Source organism: Calidris pugnax, unplaced genomic scaffold (genome assembly GCF_001431845.1).
Source record: "Calidris pugnax isolate Ruff unplaced genomic scaffold, ASM143184v1 scaffold237, whole genome shotgun sequence".
In the NCBI taxonomy this organism is placed as follows: Eukaryota; Metazoa; Chordata; class Aves; order Charadriiformes; family Scolopacidae; genus Calidris; species Calidris pugnax.
The window spans coordinates 541952-559930 of NW_015090985.1; the positions used below are offsets into that span (position 1 = coordinate 541952).

A 17979-nucleotide genomic window follows, 5' to 3' on the forward strand; every position below is an offset into this window, starting at 1 on the left:
AAAAAAAAAAAAGTGGTGTGTTGTAACAAGAAAAAAAAATCAGAAATTCTTAAAAAAAACATTTCATCAGCAAGACAACTTACTCATCTTCAGCCAGAGCAGAAAGGTTCTGTAACAGTAAGCCAAAAGAAATACAATTTTCATTGTTCAACCCCCTTATTTACCCCTCTTTGGTACTATCTTTGAGCAGAATATTTCTTTCAAATGGAAGAGGAGTATTTGGCTTTTCAGTGTTCTCCTCCTTAGTGAAATCACACCCCAAGGATGGGACAACCAGCAGATTCCTGGCTCCTGGAGCTTCCAGCCTGGGGAGAGGCTTTCCCTGGGCTCGGCAGAGACCGTGCACAGCTCATTGCTTGCAGGAGCAGAGACATGTTTAGTACAAATACGTTTGGGAAAACCAGCAAACTTGTGGCTCCTGCCTCACCGCCCAGTGTCCGTGGGATGGTGAACGACCCTCAAACAAAAGTGGCTTCAAGCAAAAAGCTGGAGGCAGCAGAGAAAGCGCTGTTCTGTTCCCTGCACTGACAACCTGACACACAGCTCATTGAAGGGCTCCTGCTTGCACCAAAAATCAACTGGGATCCATTCTTGCACCACTAAAAACTAATACTAAATATTCTGGAGTACCAGGTCCTACGTGGTTCAAATTGTGCACATATAAAGATCAGATACATTTACTCATATTGTCCCCCATCTCTCCAGCAATTCTCATTCTGAATTTTGAAAAGAAAAAAAATATTTATGAAGCCCTCAGAAGTTATCAGGACTCAGAAGTTATCGTAACCTGCACAGAAAAGCTAATAAGGGAATTAACAACACTATATTCAGAGCAGGATTTGAAAACTTAGGGTCTACATCAAAAAATGAGAAGAAAATAAAAAGGAGAGATCTTTAGTGAGCTTTAACCTCCTTGTGCATGGAATGCGACATAACCTAGAGAAGGATGGGAGGTGACAGCAAATATTTATAAAGATATGACATGACATGATTTTACATACAAGAAAAACAAATTAAGATCTTATCAGGCACATTTATTCTGACATTTCATCACACTTGATTGTGCAATTCTAATGAGTCTGCACCACCCTTCGTACATGAATGATTTCTTGTGTTTACAAAAAATGAATGTAACTCATGTGCCACCAGACTGCCATCACCACAGGTGCAGTGGTACCAGAACTGTTCGTCACTCCCCACAGAACCCTGCATTTGCCAGATAAAGACAGTTCAAATTACAAGCCCCTGGATTTTTTAATTTAAGAGCTGACACACACACACAAAACAAAGAGATATATTGCTATTGCTGCTACTGCAGAAAGACTTGCAGATTTCTTTAGCTGCTTTCTGTAGCAGTCGTGCCACCATATAACTTTACTCCTTGTTCTTTCATGATTAACTTCTTTCTACATTGATCTCTCTGAGGTACACTGAGAACATTCCAGTATCTAATTTCCTTGTTCTAGTAAGTATGTTCATTAGATGGACCAAAAGAGAGCTTTTCTTGAAGCTTTTTTTATACATATTTTCTACCACATTATTTTGAATGAATACACCAGCAATGACAGTGTGTAATACAGTAGTTTTCATTTACTGCATTCCTGAAAGTCCAGGGTTTTTTAATCATGCCTAACATTTTAATATTCTGTTTTAATGAGAAATTACTACATTCTGCTTTAAACAATTACTCTTAGTTCTTATGGAACGTTTAGACACATGCTGGACACTCTCATAGCAGAAAGAGTAACACAAGTGCAGGGCTTCAGACACCTAATATGCCAACATGAAGAAGCCTTGGCTTTTCTGCAGTGTCCTTATTCCCTCATTGCTGCTTTTACTCCAGTGGCAATCTAAAAGTAATATATTCTTAATAACCTTTCTGCTTCAAATAAGATTTCTTGGTTTCAGGTGTCTGTAAAAAAAGAAATACCATGAGTTCCACAAGTCTCACGAACTACCTCACTTGTCATTACACTCAGCCTTGAAGCCCTCCAGCAAGCACCAGCTTCTCTTCTCCTGGTTTCCAATTAAGTTAGAAAGCAGATTGTGCTCTCATCTAAAAGCATAACTCTGGCTGGATTCCTACCGTTCTATAAAAATACACGTTAGCCATTACTCACCCTTCTGTGATAAGCTCTTCTGCATTTCTTGTCCACCTGATGGATGGAGTTGGAAATCCTACGGCAACACAGGGGAAAACGGCGCTTTGCCCGGTCACCTTCGTAAGCGAGGAGGGCTGTCTCACAAACTGCAGCCTCTGGGCCACCTCTGGGTCTGCAAACATTTCATAAATGACAAAGCTGTTACCAGACGCAAAATTGGAAGATGATAATATTAAAAAGAACAAATGAAACATCTAATTTCTTTCCTGCATCTTCACAACTTAGCTGCTTAACTGGTTTTCCCCTAAGAGACTCTCCCAGCCTCCCACGTGAGCAGCTCTCTACGGATTCCTCCAGACACACACACTGATTTGCCACTGCTGGGATTCTGACTCCTCAAACTCCCGAGGAAACAGTTTCAGCTAAAAGCTACAGCCCTGAAACTGCAACTCCCACCAGCTCATCAATATAAAGGCAAAAACAGGGGCTATCAGAATGAAGAACTGCCCACTGTAAGAGAAGATCAGGTTCAAGATCATCTAAGGAACCTGAAGATACGTAAGTCTATGGGACCTGAGAGAATCCATCTGGAGGTTCAGAGGGAACTGGCAGATGAGGTTGCTCAGCAGCTTTCCATTATATTTGAAGACTCATGGCAGACTGGTGAAGTTCCCACTGACTGGAAAAGGGGAAACATAACTCCCATTTTCAAAATGGGAAAAAAGGAAGACCCGAGGAACTACAGGCCGGTCAGTCTCACCTCTGTGCCCAGCAAGATCATGGAGCAGATCCTCCTGGAACCTCTGCTAAGGCACATGGATAAGAAGGCGGCGACTGGTGACAAGCCAACATGGCTACACCAAGGGCAAATCATACCTGACAAATCTGTAATAAGGAGGCAAGTGGTGACAGCCAACATGGCTTCGCCAAGGGCAAATCACGCCTGACAAATCTGGTGGCTACCTAGGATATTGCCACGGCCTTGGTAGATAAGGGCAGAGCAACAGACAGCTACCTACAATATTGCCACAGCCTTGGTAGATAAGGGCAGAGCAACAGACATCATCTACACGGACTTATGAAAAGCGTTTGACACTGTCCCACATGACATCTTGGTCTCTAAATTGTAAAGTCATGGATTTGATGGATGGACCACTCAGTGGATCAGGAACTGGCTGGATGGCCCCACTCAAAGGGTTGCAGGCAACAGCTCAATGTCCAAGCGGAAGGCAGTGATGAGTGGTGTTCCTCAGGGGTCGGTGATTCTGCGCTCGTGAGACCCCACCTGGAGCACTGTGTCCAGCTTTGGAGTCCTCAGCACAGGGAGAACATGGACTTGTTGGAATGGGCCCAGTAGAGAGCCACGAAAATGATCAGAGGGTTGGAGCACCTCTCCTATGTGGACAGGCTGAGGGAGTTGGGATTGTTCAGCCTGGAGAAGAAAAGGCTCCAGGGAGACCTTATAGCGGCCTTTCAATATCTGAAGGGGGCTACAGGGAGATGTGGAGGACTCTTGATCAGGGAAGGGAGCCATAGGACAAGGGGGAATGGTTTTAAACTGAAAGAGGGGAGATATAGAAGAGATCTCAAGAAGAAATTCTTTGCTGTGAGGGTGGTGAGAGCCTGGCCCAGGTTGCCCAGAGAAGCTGTGGCTGCCTCATCCCTGGAGGGGTTCAAGGCCAAGTTGGACAGGGCTTGGAGCAACCAGGTCTGGTGGGAGGTGTCCCTGCCCAGGGCAGGAGGTTGGAACTTGATGATCTTTAGTGTCCCTTCCAAATCTAACCATTCTATGATTCTGTGTTATTTAGTAAAGAAAGGTATAGGTTTGTCTTTGTCCAGCCAAGCCCTGGAATCACCAGGCTCCATCAGGCAGCTGCCTGAGAAAGTGCTTTTATGCACTAGAAGATGAAATTACTGCAGTAGAGTCAACACTAAGCAAAATAAAATAACTACATAATTTGCATGCTGAAGTAATACAAGATTTATACTAAAACAAAAATTCACCATGGTTTTCCGTCCTTATGGAAATGGTGAATCCTCTGAATTAGTTTTTATTTTGCTTTGAATTGAGCTGAAGAGGGGTCTGATTCTTCTTTTTCCTCCCTTAAGAAGCACGAGCCTATTTACTCAATCTTTTACTACAGGAAACGCAATGTTGCCTGTGAGAATTGAAAACATACCCACAAATAAAGGCTGCCCAGCAATCTACTCTGAACTACCACAAATAAATATTCAGAACAAAAGGCTATTTTTCACTAAAAATATCCATGACTCCTCAAAATGTAAGATTAGGAAAAAGGTTCCAATATCAATTTTAACTAGAACTGTAACCAATTCATCAAGGGGCCCCAGTAAAACCCAGGCAAAAGATGCAGTTTGGAGCCGTTGTCTCTGCAGTAACTTCAGCATGTTCCTCACACTGTAATTAGAATAAATGAGTTCCTACATCCCAGCCCCAGCATTTCTACTTTGTTCATTACCATAACTCTTTCTGCCAAGTGCACAAAAACCCCAGTGTTTATGCTGCAAAATTTGCTCTATTCTCAATACTCAGATGGAATCATAGAATCATTTAGGTTGGAAAAGATCCTTAGGATCGCCGAGTCCAACTGTTAACCCAGCACTGCCAACTCCACCACTAACCCATGGCCCTCAGCACCACGTCTGCCCAGCTTTTAAGTACTCCCAGGGATGGTGACTCCACCACCTCCCTGGGCAGCCTCTTCCAGTGTTTGACAACCTTTTCAGTGAAGAAATTTTTCCTAATATCCAATCTAAATCTCCCCTGGAGCAATTTGAGACTGTTTCCTCTGGTCCCACACGTGCACTTACAAGTTGGATGAGAAGCAAGCTCCAGAATGGGACAAGCTGGTTTTGGCCCCCCTAGATGGTGTCAGGCTATTCTGTACCTACGCTACTTTTGCCCAGTGAAGCCCACTCTGTGCCTCTCACACACAGTGTTCACCCCCTGTCTCACACCTGGGACCTACACAACGCTCACAGCAGCTTCTAAGAATTGTTTGGTTTGGTTTCTTCAGCTCAAAGCGCTAAAAATAACAACCAAGCACTTACAGCGCTACGCTAAGGGCATGCACGTGCTCCAAGGTATAACATGATGAGGTTGTCAGGGTATTCGTGAGAAATCACGTTTCAGAATTGTCCCAGGCAGAGGGAGCCAAACTCAGAGCGATCCTAGAGCACACCATCTGTCTCCATCACAGCGGCTCTGCCCACGTTCCCCGTTAGAGGGAAGGAGTCTGCCTGCTCCAGAAATCAGACGGCGGGTGAAGAGGCGGGTAACGCAGTGAGAGTGACCTGGAGGGGCACGTGGAGCCAGCCAAACTGCAGAAAACAGCTATAACAGATTGCCAGCAATCACTGCACTGGGGAGAGGAGTCAGCACAACTCACTGGGGACATAACTCATTAGTGCTCCAAGCTCCCAAAAAGGAGATCAGTTCTCAGGTCAGTGGAAACTGCACTCAAAAATTAAGTGATTTTATTTTTTCCCCCTTGCATTCCTGTATTTGAAAGCAGAGCTCGGAAAGGCATCTTCCTGCTCGGTGGCAGAGGAAAGGCAGCCTGACTGCTCTAAGGAAGCCCACCGCCAGAAAAAGTAGGACAGTCTGTGGATGCAAATCTGTGCAATACCAGCGTGTGTTGGGGGTATCTCAAAGATTTAGAAGCAAAGCAGTTGGGGTTGCTGTCAGGCACGCATCAGAATGCAATTTTAAAATGCAGCAAAACAAATTAAGAACAGATTAATTCAAATCCTCCTTTCAAATACGTCTCAGACCAAACAATCAATTATGGGGCCACTCAAGATTAAGAGAGCTTTCTGTGCAACAGTTTAATCCCGCTTTCAGACTCCTGATCAAGCAAGGAAACAGCATTATTTGTATTCCCTAATAGTGTTATATTTAATCACCTGCAGCAAAACATTACAACAGCAAGTAAACCACATCTGGAGCCAAAGAATTAGAAAGATCAACACAATATGGGAGTTTATTGGGAAATCTTAAATTGCCAAAAGTCAGAAAAAGTCTTAAGATTTCATTTGAGGGGTTGTGGAAACATGAAGGCAAAACAAACTAAAATAGTTCAATTAAGTGCCTTTTCCAGAAGCGCTCTTCTTCCAAAACTATAGCCTTAGTTGAAGAAAAGATGAGTATTTCTGAAAAGAAAGGTTCACAAACTCAATGAAACAACTTCCTGCTTGAAGCATGATTAGTTTCCAAAGCCAAGCAAACGCCTCCATTTTAAAAGAGGGAAGGTTGCAATTGTAAAACTGGGATATTTTAAACAGAAAAGTGACGTAGTCACGAGGAACAGAAGCATTCATGGCCAAGGACCTCTGCCTAGTGCAACCACCTGCATGAAGTCCATGAGGTCAGGCCAACCATGCCATTGCCCAGTGTAGCCCCAAAAACCTCCCAAGATGGACATGCATCAGCCTCTGGCACCTCTCCCAGCAGTAAAAATTGAATTGGAATTCTAACACGAAGACTAATTCAGAGGAGACAGCATAAAGTTCTGGAAATAATTAAGAGAGCCCATACAAAACACAGCCCATGCTTCCCTAGTTTGGGAAAGTGGGATTCATGATCCTCCCTTATTTTTGGTCAATTTTCAAAACTCCGTATTAGAGCATCTGGTGAGACAGCTCTGTGCAGTACTGTCATTCAAAACAGAACACACTCTATGAAGAAATAAGGATGGACTTTTGTTCTTATAAAAAAATATCTACACACTTCTGCATAATAGGCACAGCTAAAACCTTCAAAATAAAGAGCCATGCCACCTTTTGGGGGTCTGGAGACTTGCCAAAAGACATCAGAACTTCCTAAATATTGGGACAATTAAAAGTGCCTGAGCTTAAACATCTTAAGAGTGAGGAACTAAGCACCGATTTATTTTGGAAACTTCAACAGGATTTTAAACATGGGATTCAAGCCTGTGAAACTTAAAAGTCCCCAAACATTTATAGTCAAAGAAACAGTCAATTCCCTCTTTGTAACTCATCATGGCGTAAGTGTATTAGTAGTGACTTTTAAAAAGAAGTCTTTCCCAAAAAGCCCTTAAAAGCCAAATGATTACATATGGCAAAAAAAGCACGTGCATGTCTCCAGCCCACCTCCAATCACTGCAGAGCTCAGACACTGATAACTCATTTTTCTTTTCTGTTTCCCAACTGCAAGATACCAGTTTGTCTTCCCAAGGGCCAAAATCCTTTAGCTCAAGGGCCTGAACCACCAGATTCTAGACAACACATCACACTTAGTTCCATTTGAAATATACAAAGACGAAATAGAGCAGATTCTCATGCGTTCCTCATGTGAGTATTCTTGTTAGGTTCCCCCAGCTATTGCTCGACTAATTTTTTATTTATTAACTTTTTGAAAAAGACAAAACAGGCTAATACCTGGAAGAATCTTGAGCTCTGCTTCATCACTGTATTTGGGGGTCCCACCACTTTCAATGATGCAGCGATAGAGTCCTCCATCCGTGTCAGTAGCATTGCTAATAATTAGAGCTCCAGTTGGCAATTTAAATACCCGGTCATCCAGGAAGACGGGCTGGCGATCCTGCTCCCACCTCACAAACGGTGCAAGGTCAACGTTGACTTCACAGTTAAGGATTGCACTGTTTCCTTTATAGACAGATGAAGATTCTGGCTGACTGGTGAATCTGGGAAGGCCTGCAAATACAAGATAGAATAGTAAGAAAAACAAAAAAATACACGTATTCTGAAGATGACACCAAAGCTTTGAAGTCCAAGTCAAGATTTATCAATCTAGTTCAAAAAAAAAAAATTAGGCTGCTGTCTAGCTTTTAAAAAATCCCAACATTTGACAGCACAATACTAAACACAGCTGGTGTAAGAGCAAATAAAATCAACAACAAAACTAATGATTTAAAAGCAAAAGTAGTTTTAGAAACAAGCAAGTGTCAACTACAAAAGAGAGTGTTTGAAGTCCTCAAAAACGTGAGGAGACATGCAGATAACCTCTGCGTTGCTGCCACCCTGCAGGAGTAGACGGCACAAGAGTGGCAAAAAATCAAGATAGTGTCTCTGCCTGGTACAGCTGAAAAAATAGAGTTTGAACCATATTCTGTAAAAGCTTCCCATTCACTTGCAGTAGAACACAGATGTCCTCTAGTACCAGCTCAGGAGACAGTAACAAGGAGAGCAGAAGGCTTATGTGTTCCTTCCACTCAAGCTTACAGACTGCACGACATCTTCGTTTACCGCCTACACAACTACTTATAACGTGGTTTGGTTTTTTTCTGTCAACTTAGAAGATGTCTTATTTTAAAATTGGAAGTTTAGCAGTTAAGAACTTAAGCCAAAAGAGTTGAAAAGTATTTTCTACTACTTTGTCACCATGTCTAAGTAATGGTTCAGCTTCACAGTAACTTAACTAGACCATGAAAAGAAGCCTGAGGGTGTTAAAGGCCCAAATCTCACAGAAATTCAATGGAAACAGGATATCCCTTTGAAGATTTCAGCTACAAAAAGCCTTACATATAGCACCATAAGGTAAGAACTGCATTTATTCATATGCAAATATTTGTCTCTCTTGTGCTAGGGTACCTGAGAACTGAGAGAACTGTGGAGAACTTTCTCCAGAGTAACACAAAGGTCCTGCTGCCAGGCCGACCTGGCAGCGCCACACAACAAATGTTTCACCTTTTGAGTAAAAAAACCTCCTCCAGAAATACCCAAAGCCCCCAGAGTAACACAAAGGTCCTGCGCCAGGCTGACCTGTCAGCGCCACACAATAAATGTGTCACCTTCTGAGTAAAAAACCTCCTCCAGAAATACCCAAAGCCCACTGAAAGGCTTCACACTCGTTTTGGGTGGCCGTGTCCCATGCTGGCAGTGGGGGAGCTGCTGGGGCGGCCTCTGTGAGAAGAGGTTGGGGACACCCCATGCTGGGCAGGGTTGGCTCCACAGAGGCCCCACGGAGGCCACAGCTGAGCCAGCCAGCAAAGGTGGTGGTACCTCCATGAAAGCACGTCCAAGAAAGGGGAAAACAACACAGGGCAGCAAGAAAAGTGTGAGGAACAGCCCTTGGAACAAGTAGGGCAGGAGGAGGGGGGAAGGAAGAGCAGCTCTTCAGGGTGCCATCCTGAGGAGACCAAGGTGGAGCAGGAGGCAGAAGAACGGGGAATGAAGGAAGGAAGCTGAGCCTGGGAAATGGGGAGGTGTTTTAGTTTTTGTCTTTGTTTTCTTACCACCCAATGTTATTTCATTTGGCAAGAAATTAAATTAATTTTCCCCAAGTCAAGGTCATTTTGCCCCTTGCAATAACTGGCCAGTGATCTCCCTGTCTTGACCCACAGAGTTTTCCCCCCTCTCCTGCCGTGCCCTGCTGAGGAGTGCTGAGGGAGCAGCGGGGTGGGCAGCAGGCCAGGGCCAATCCACCACACAGCTTCCCCGTAATGGGGCACACATCACATCTTCCCACAGAAACGCCCAGTCCCACCAGTGGCCTCACACTGAGGAACCTTACTGGTGGAAGCAAACGGTTCAATAAAGGCAACAGCATACAGGAAAGGGGAGGAAAGAGGACAAAGCAGGGGACAGGAAAAAGAAAAGCCTCCTCGCTCTCCATTTTCCAGGGTGGGTAGCTGTATCATCAGCTCTCCCTTTCACTTCTGGCACAGGGGCAGTTGCGTGGTTCACACTCACATCTATAGTCTTAAAGTAAAATCTTTATTCTTTTTTATGCTTGCACTTAAAACTAACATTGTCATAGAAACAGCCTGCCGGTACTCCTGCCATCTTACCTTTCCCTCTCAATAGCTCAGAGCTTCAAGTACATATTATGATTTTTTTTTTTTCTTTAAAGTCAGTACACTGTGTGCCTTCAATATAAAAGATGGAAAGTGGGACTCGGGGTTACAGAAATTAAACCATGCCGGTACAATTACTGAAGCAGGAGAATGTAGCCTGCTGGGACGCAGTAGGCTCTGGTAACCTCTTAATGGGACAAGCTGGTTTTGGCCCCCCTAGATGGTGTCAGGCTATTCTGTACCTACGCTACTTTTGCCCAGTGAAGCCCACTCTGTGCCTCTCACACACAGTGTTCACCCCCTGTCTCACACCTGGGACCTACACAACGCTCACAGCAGCTTCTAAAAATTGTTGGGTTTGGTTTCTTCAGCTCAAAGCGCTAAAAATAACCACCAAGCACTTACAGCGCTACGCTAAGGGCATGCACGTGCTCCAAGGTATAACATGATGAGGTTGTCAGGGTATTCGTGAGAAATCACGTTTCAGAATTGTCCCAGGCAGAGGGAGCCAAACTCAGAGCGATCCTAGAGCACACCATCTGTCTCCATCACAGCGGCTCTGCCCACGTTCCCCGTTAGAGGGAAGGAGTCTGCCTGCTCCAGAAATCAGACGGCGGGTGAAGAGGCGGGTAACGCAGTGAGAGTGACCTGGAGGGGCACGTGGAGCCAGCCAAACTGCAGAAAACAGCTATAACAGATTGCCAGCAATCACTGCACTGGGGAGAGGAGTCAGCACAACTCACTGGGGACACAACTCATTAGTGCTCCAAGCTCCCAAAAAGGAGATCAGTTCTCAGGTCAGTGGAAACTGCACTCAATTATGTGATTTTATTTTTTCCCCCTTGCATTCCTGTATTTGAAAGCAGAGCTCGGAAAGGCATCTTCCTGCTCGGTGGCAGAGGAAAGGCAGCCTGACTGCTCTAAGGAAGCCCACCATCAGAAAAAGTAGGACAGTCTGTGGATGCAAATCTGTGCAATACCAATGTGTGTTGGGGGTATCTCAAAGATTTAGAAGCAAAGCAGTTGGGGTCGCTGTCAGGCACGCATCAGAATGCAATTTTAAAATGCAGCAAAACAAATTAAGAACAGATTAATTCAAATCCTCCTTTCAAATACGTCTCAGACCAAACAATCAATTATGGGGCCACTCAAGATTAAGAGAGCTTTCTGTGCAACAGTTTAATCCCGCTTTCAGACTCCTGATCAAGCAAGGAAACAGCATTATTTGTATTCCCTAATAGTGTTATATTTAATCACCTGCAGCAAAACATTACAACAGCAAGTAAACCACATCTGGAGCCAAAGAATTAGAAAGATCAACACAATATGGGAGTTTATTGGGAAATCTTAAATTGCCAAAAGTCAGAAAAAGTCTTAAGATTTCATTTGAGGGGTTGTGGAAACATGAAGGCAAAACAAACTAAAATAGTTCAATTAAGCGCCTTTTCCAGAAGCGCTCTTCTTCCAAAACTATAGCCTTAGTTGAAGAAAAGATGAGTATTTCTGAAAAGAAAGGTTCACAAACTCAATGAAACAACTTCCTGCTTGAAGCATGATTAGTTTCCAAAGCCAAGCAAACGCCTCCATTTTAAAAGAGGGAAGGTTGCAATTGTAAAACTGGGATATTTTAAACAGAAAAGTGACGTAGTCACGAGGAACAGAAGCATTCATGGCCAAGGACCTCTGCCTAGTGCAACCACCTGCATGAAGTCCATGAGGTCAGGCCAACCATGCCATTGCCCAGTGTAGCCCCAAAAACCTCCCAAGATGGACATGCATCAGCCTCTGGCACCTCTCCCAGCAGTAAAAATTGAATTGGAATTCTAACACGAAGACTAATTCAGAGGAGACAGCATAAAGTTCTGGAAATAATTAAGAGAGCCCATACAAAACACAGCCCATGCTTCCCTAGTTTGGGAAAGTGGGATTCATGACCCTGCCTTATTTTTGGTCAATTTTCAAAACTCCGTATTAGAGCATCTGGTGACACAGCTCTGTGCAGTACTGTCATTCAAAACAGAACACACTATGAAGAAATAAGGATGGACTTTTGTTCTTATAAAAAAATATCTACACACTTCTGCATAATAGGCACAGCTAAAACCTTCAAAATAAAGAGCCATGCCACCTTTTGGGGGTCTGGAGACTTGCCAAAAGACATCAGAACTTCCTAAATATTGGGACAATTAAAAGTGCCTGAGCTTAAACATCTTAAGAGTGAGGAACTAAGCACCGATTTATTTTGGAAACTTCAACAGGATTTTAAACATGGGATTCAAGCCTGTGAAACTTAAAAGTCCCCAAACATTTATAGTCAAAGAAACAGTCAATTCCCTCTTTGTAACTCATCATGGCGTAAGTGTATTAGTAGTGACTTTTAAAAAGAAGTCTTTCCCAAAAAGCCCTTAAAAGCCAAATGATTACATATGGCAAAAAAAGCACGTGCATGTCTCCAGCCCACCTCCAATCACTGCAGAGCTCAGACACTGATAACTCATTTTTCTTTTCTGTTTCCCAACTGCAAGATACCAGTTTGTCTTCCCAAGGGCCAAAATCCTTTAGCTCAAGGGCCTGAACCACCAGATTCTAGACAACACATCACACTTAGTTCCATTTGAAATATACAAAGACGAAATAGAGCAGATTCTCATGCGTTCCTCATGTGAGTATTCTTGTTAGGTTCCCCCAGCTATTGCTCGACTAATTTTTTATTTATTAACTTTTTGAAAAAGACAAAACAGGCTAATACCTGGAAGAATCTTGAGCTCTGCTTCATCACTGTATTTGGGGGTCCCACCACTTTCAATGATGCAGCGATAGAGTCCTCCATCCGTGTCAGTAGCATTGCTAATAATTAGAGCTCCAGTTGGCAATTTAAATACCCGGTCATCCAGGAAGACGGGCTGGCGATCCTGCTCCCACCTCACAAACGGTGCAAGGTCAACGTTGACTTCACAGTTAAGGATTGCACTGTTTCCTTTATAGACAGATGAAGATTCTGGCTGACTGGTGAATCTGGGAAGGCCTGCAAATACAAGATAGAATAGTAAGAAAAACAAAAAAATACACGTATTCTGAAGATGACACCAAAGCTTTGAAGTCCAAGTCAAGATTTATCAATCTAGTTCAAAAAAAAAAAATTAGGCTGCTGTCTAGCTTTTAAAAAATCCCAACATTTGACAGCACAATACTAAACACAGCTGGTGTAAGAGCAAATAAAATCAACAACAAAACTAATGATTTAAAAGCAAAAGTAGTTTTAGAAACAAGCAAGTGTCAACTACAAAAGAGAGTGTTTGAAGTCCTCAAAAACGTGAGGAGACATGCAGATAACCTCTGCGTTGCTGCCACCCTGCAGGAGTAGACGGCACAAGAGTGGCAAAAAATCAAGATAGTGTCTCTGCCTGGTACATCCGAAAAAATAGAGTTCGAACCATATTCTGTAAGAGCTTCCCATTCACTTGCAGTAGAACACAGATGTCCTCTAGTACCAGCTCAGGAGACAGTAACAAGGAGAGCAGAAGGCTTATGTGTTCCTTCCACTCAAGCTTACAGACTGCACGACATCTTCGTTTACCGCCTACACAACTACTTATAACGTGGTTTGGTTTTTTTCTGTCAACTTAGAAGATGTCTTATTTTAAAATTGGAAGTTTAGCAGTTAAGAACTTAAGCCAAAAGAGTTGAAAAGTATTTTCTACTACTTTGTCACCATGTCTAAGTAATGGTTCAGCTTCACAGTAACTTAACTAGACCATGAAAAGAAGCCTGAGGGTGTTAAAGGCCCAAATCTCACAGAAATTCAATGGAAACAGGATATCCCTTTGAAGATTTCAGCTACAAAAAGCCTTACATATAGCACCATAAGGTAAGAACTGCATTTATTCATATGCAAATATTTGTCTCTCTTGTGCTAGGGTACCTGAGAACTGAGAGAACTGTGGAGAACTCCAGAGTAACACAAAGGTCCTGCGCCAGGCTGACCTGTCAGCGCCACACAATAAATGTGTCACCTTCTGAGTAAAAAACCTCCTCCAGAAATACCCAAAGCCCACTGAAAGGCTTCACACTCGTTTTGGGTGGCCGTGTCCCATGCTGGCAGTGGGGGAGCTGCTGGGGCGGCCTCTGTGAGAAGAGGTTGGGGACACCCCATGCTGGGCAGGGTTGGCTCCACAGAGGCCCCACGGAGGCCACAGCTGAGCCAGCCAGCAAAGGTGGTGGTACCTCCATGAAAGCACGTCCAAGAAAGGGGAAAACAACACAGGGCAGCAAGAAAAGTGTGAGGAACAGCCCTTGGAACAAGTAGGGCAGGAGGAGGGGGGAAGGAAGAGCAGCTCTTCAGGGTGCCATCCTGAGGAGACCAAGGTGGAGCAGGAGGCAGAAGAACGGGAAATGAAGGAGGGAAGCTGAACCTGGGAATTGGGGAGGTGTTTTAGTTTTTGTCTTTGTTTTCTTACCACCCAATGTTATTTCATTTGGCAAGAAATTAAATTAATTTTCCCCAAGTCAAGGTCATTTTGCCCCTTGCAATAACTGGCCAGTGATCTCCCTGTCTTGACCCACAGAGTTTTCCCCCCTCTCCTGCCGTGCCCTGCTGAGGAGTGCTGAGGGAGCAGCGGGGTGGGCAGCAGGCCAGGGCCAATCCACCACACAGCTTCCCCGTAATGGGGCACACATCACATCTTCCCACAGAAACGCCCAGTCCCACCAGTGGCCTCACACTGAGGAACCTTACTGGTGGAAGCAAACGGTTCAATAAAGGCAACAGCATACAGGAAAGGGGAGGAAAGAGGACAAAGCAGGGGACAGGAAAAAGAAAAGCCTCCTCGCTCTCCATTTTCCAAGGTGGGTAGCTGTATCATCAGCTCTCCCTTTCACTTCTGGCACAGGGGCAGTTGCGTGGTTCACACTCACATCTATAGTCTTAAAGTAAAATCTTTATTCTTTTTTATGCTTGCACTTAAAACTAACATTGTCATAGAAACAGCCTGCTGGTACTCCTGCCATCTTACCTTTCCCTCTCAATAGCTCAGAGCTTCAAGTACATATTATGATATTTTTTCTTTAAAGTCAGTACACTGTGTGCCTTCAATATAAAAGATGGAAAGTGGGACTCGGGGTTACAGAAATTAAACCATGCCGGTACAATTACTGAAGCAGGAGAATGTAGCCTGCTGGGACGCAGTAGGCTCTGGTAACCTCTAATTCAATGTTACCACACACAGCCAAGGCCACACACAGGAGACACAAGCACAAGCTCTCTTCCCTTCAATATAAAAGATGGAAAGTGGGACTCGGGGTTACAGAAATTAAACCATGCCGGTACAATTACTGAAGCAGGAGAATGTAGCCTGCTGGGACGCAGTAGGCTCTGGTAACCTCTAATTCAATGTTACCACACACAGCCAAGGCCACACACAGGAGACACAAGCACAAGCTCTCTTCACAGGTGACACCTCACAGTCGTGATCAGACATGACAAAGGCTGTGACAGTTTAGGTCAGTTCTCACCTTTTCCACTTCTTTTAGTGAAAGCCCTTACTCATCTTCCACTTTCATAAGTTTGACCTAATTGGAAAAATTCTCATTTATCCCTTGTGAAGATGACTCTTTTACAGTGTTTTAGACACTCAACGCATTTCCAAACAGCTCAGCCCAATGTCTCACCTAACACCCATCAATAATGAATGGAAAATTAAGCAGTAATAGGAACAATCTTTTCTATATTTTTTTTAATTAATTTTTTAAAATACCTAGTTCAGTGCTTTGCAAATCTTTTTTACTTCATCAAGAGGTAACAATCACTCAGATCAGGGACTTGAGCTTGACACTGAAGTATGCAAAATACCCATGGGTGAAACATACTGCGTGCTCTTCAGTGTGAAAGGGCGGAAAAGGGATGGACAACTTATCTACCTGCAGTGCCTCAGCTTCCCAGTCAAGTGTATCACCACGTGCTGTTTATCACTTACATACCGGTGCCAAACCCTCATCTCCTGTAGTTTTCTCCATCCGTAATCACCGTATTTGACTGCCTAAGAATGAATCTATAACATGCCTTTCTTTACTTAAGTGACACTTTCTATCCTTTTCAGCCTGAATCCCTGTTTACCATCAAGAAAACTCCACAGTTTTGTTTGTTTTTAAAACTAACTGATCTTTGCTATCCAATCTTTGTAGTAATCTTTGGAGAAGCAGCAAGAAGCAACATCTGATGTCACATATTCAGGTTTTTCTCACTTGAATGGAAAAAACTTCTTTACTTGGACTGTAGAAGTCTTCATTATTAGCACCCACTTAAGTACAAATTTTAATACACACTTCTCATACAATTTTAATATATTCTTCTCCAATAGAAAAATAAGCCTGAACAAGGCCAACAGCACCAACTGCGGTGGTCTGCAAAGCCAAGCACATAAGAGAATTTTTTTAACAAACCCACAAAACACCATCTTCATATCTTATATTAAACATAAGACCCACAGCAAAAGACCAAAACCCATAAACTATCATGTACCACCACGTGAAAGATGAGGAATGTTAATGCCATGAGCATACCTGTCTCTGGTTGTGGCTAACTTCTGATGCTACAGAGAGAGAACAAACTGAACATAAAACGTGTATATAATTGGGGAGGGGGAACAACTCCAGAGATCTTCCCAATCCTTGAGAACACTGGACTGAATTCTAACAGATTACATTTCTAACATACAGCTAATTTCTGGTTTGTCAAGTAATTCCTTCTAGAACCTTGTACAGGTCCATCCCCAACCATTACATACTCTCCCCTGCCCTTGAAGTTTTATCTGGAGGCTCCTTCCACAACTTCATTCCTCTGAGAAGAAAGTTTCTGGTTTTCCCTCCCATTGTATTCATGATGAACTTCTAGTCCTTTGATCTTGACCTTGTTTTGGTATTAATTATTTTGCATCTTTGATATTTATACATTTTTCCCTCCCTCTAAGGTATTCATAGGAATTAAAACCATAGCTTCTTTCAACTTTCCTTCAGGTTAGTTAATGAAGCTACAATGTTTAGTTTCCTTCCCTCATTTCCCCAAACCACCTTTAAAGGCTCAGAATAGCAGGATCATTGGGGTAAGAAGGGACCTGCTCAGAGCAGGTTCAGGTGCCAGGAGGTTACTCAGTGATTTGCTCACTCAAGATCTTGAAAATCCCCATGGATGGAGACTGTACAACCCCTTGGGCAACCTGTTCTACCACTTGACTGTCTTCACGGTGAAGAACTTCCTCCTTCAATCCAGTCAGAAGCTCTTTTGCTTCAGATGATACTTAATACCACTTACTCTTGCATCACGCACCACCAGCAGAACAACCAAGAGACAACAGACAACTTGAAGCACCTATTGTAATTTAAGATCATACATGCAAATACGACAAAATTGTTTCCCTGTGCCTACTGAAAATATTTTCCCAAGCGATTTAGGAATCATGTTAGTTCTCTGCACATTGGCAGGTTACAGTCTGTCCTATAATCCACCAACTACCTTTCTTCTCTCTGGTAAAATCACCACTCCTTCTGTCCCACCCCAGTACCATGCCAAGAACAGTGCTGTACCTACATGACTTGGCACACAGTGTAATAAATTTCACCATTATTGTGTCCACAGCATCATTTAATTCTTCCTGTAAGACCATCAAGGCCACAGCGAGAGTAACACAGTCTCCAAGATTTTCCACACATGATTTCATAGTGATATACTTCGTTATATAGCAAAATGACTGATGATGTTAAACGCGATCTTTCTCAAGTCTAGTCTCTGAGGTATCTTTCCATTCTGAAGATTTGCCTCTCAATATAAGCCATTACATTTTCCTAATTACCTCAGATCCTTATCAATCTCAATACTCTCATTTAAATTTCTATCACTTTGACCTCTAACAATTCTAACAGCACAGCATATCAGAAGGCTGTGTTGTGACCTGCCCAGCGCATTAGAGTGCTCCAAGACATCAACCACCTCATCAAGAAACTGAGATGCAAACGGCAGACACGGGGCACGTTACAGTTTAGCCTCCTTCCCACTTCCCTCTGTCTTAATTACCCTCGCCTTCACT

General features: G+C 43.4%; 1 protein-coding gene across 1 annotated transcript in view; it reads right to left on the bottom strand.

The window, feature by feature from the left end:
- NEO1 (neogenin 1) overlaps positions 1–17979 on the bottom strand; it is a 193127-nt gene that overhangs the window by 137604 nt on the left and 37544 nt on the right. The window contains exons 3-4 of the mRNA XM_014953840.1: positions 12651–12926; positions 2121–2274 (exon numbers count right to left, since the gene is read on the bottom strand). Of these exons, the coding sequence (XP_014809326.1) occupies positions 2121–2274; positions 12651–12926 (430 nt within the window). The remainder of the gene's footprint in view (positions 1–2120; positions 2275–12650; positions 12927–17979) is intronic.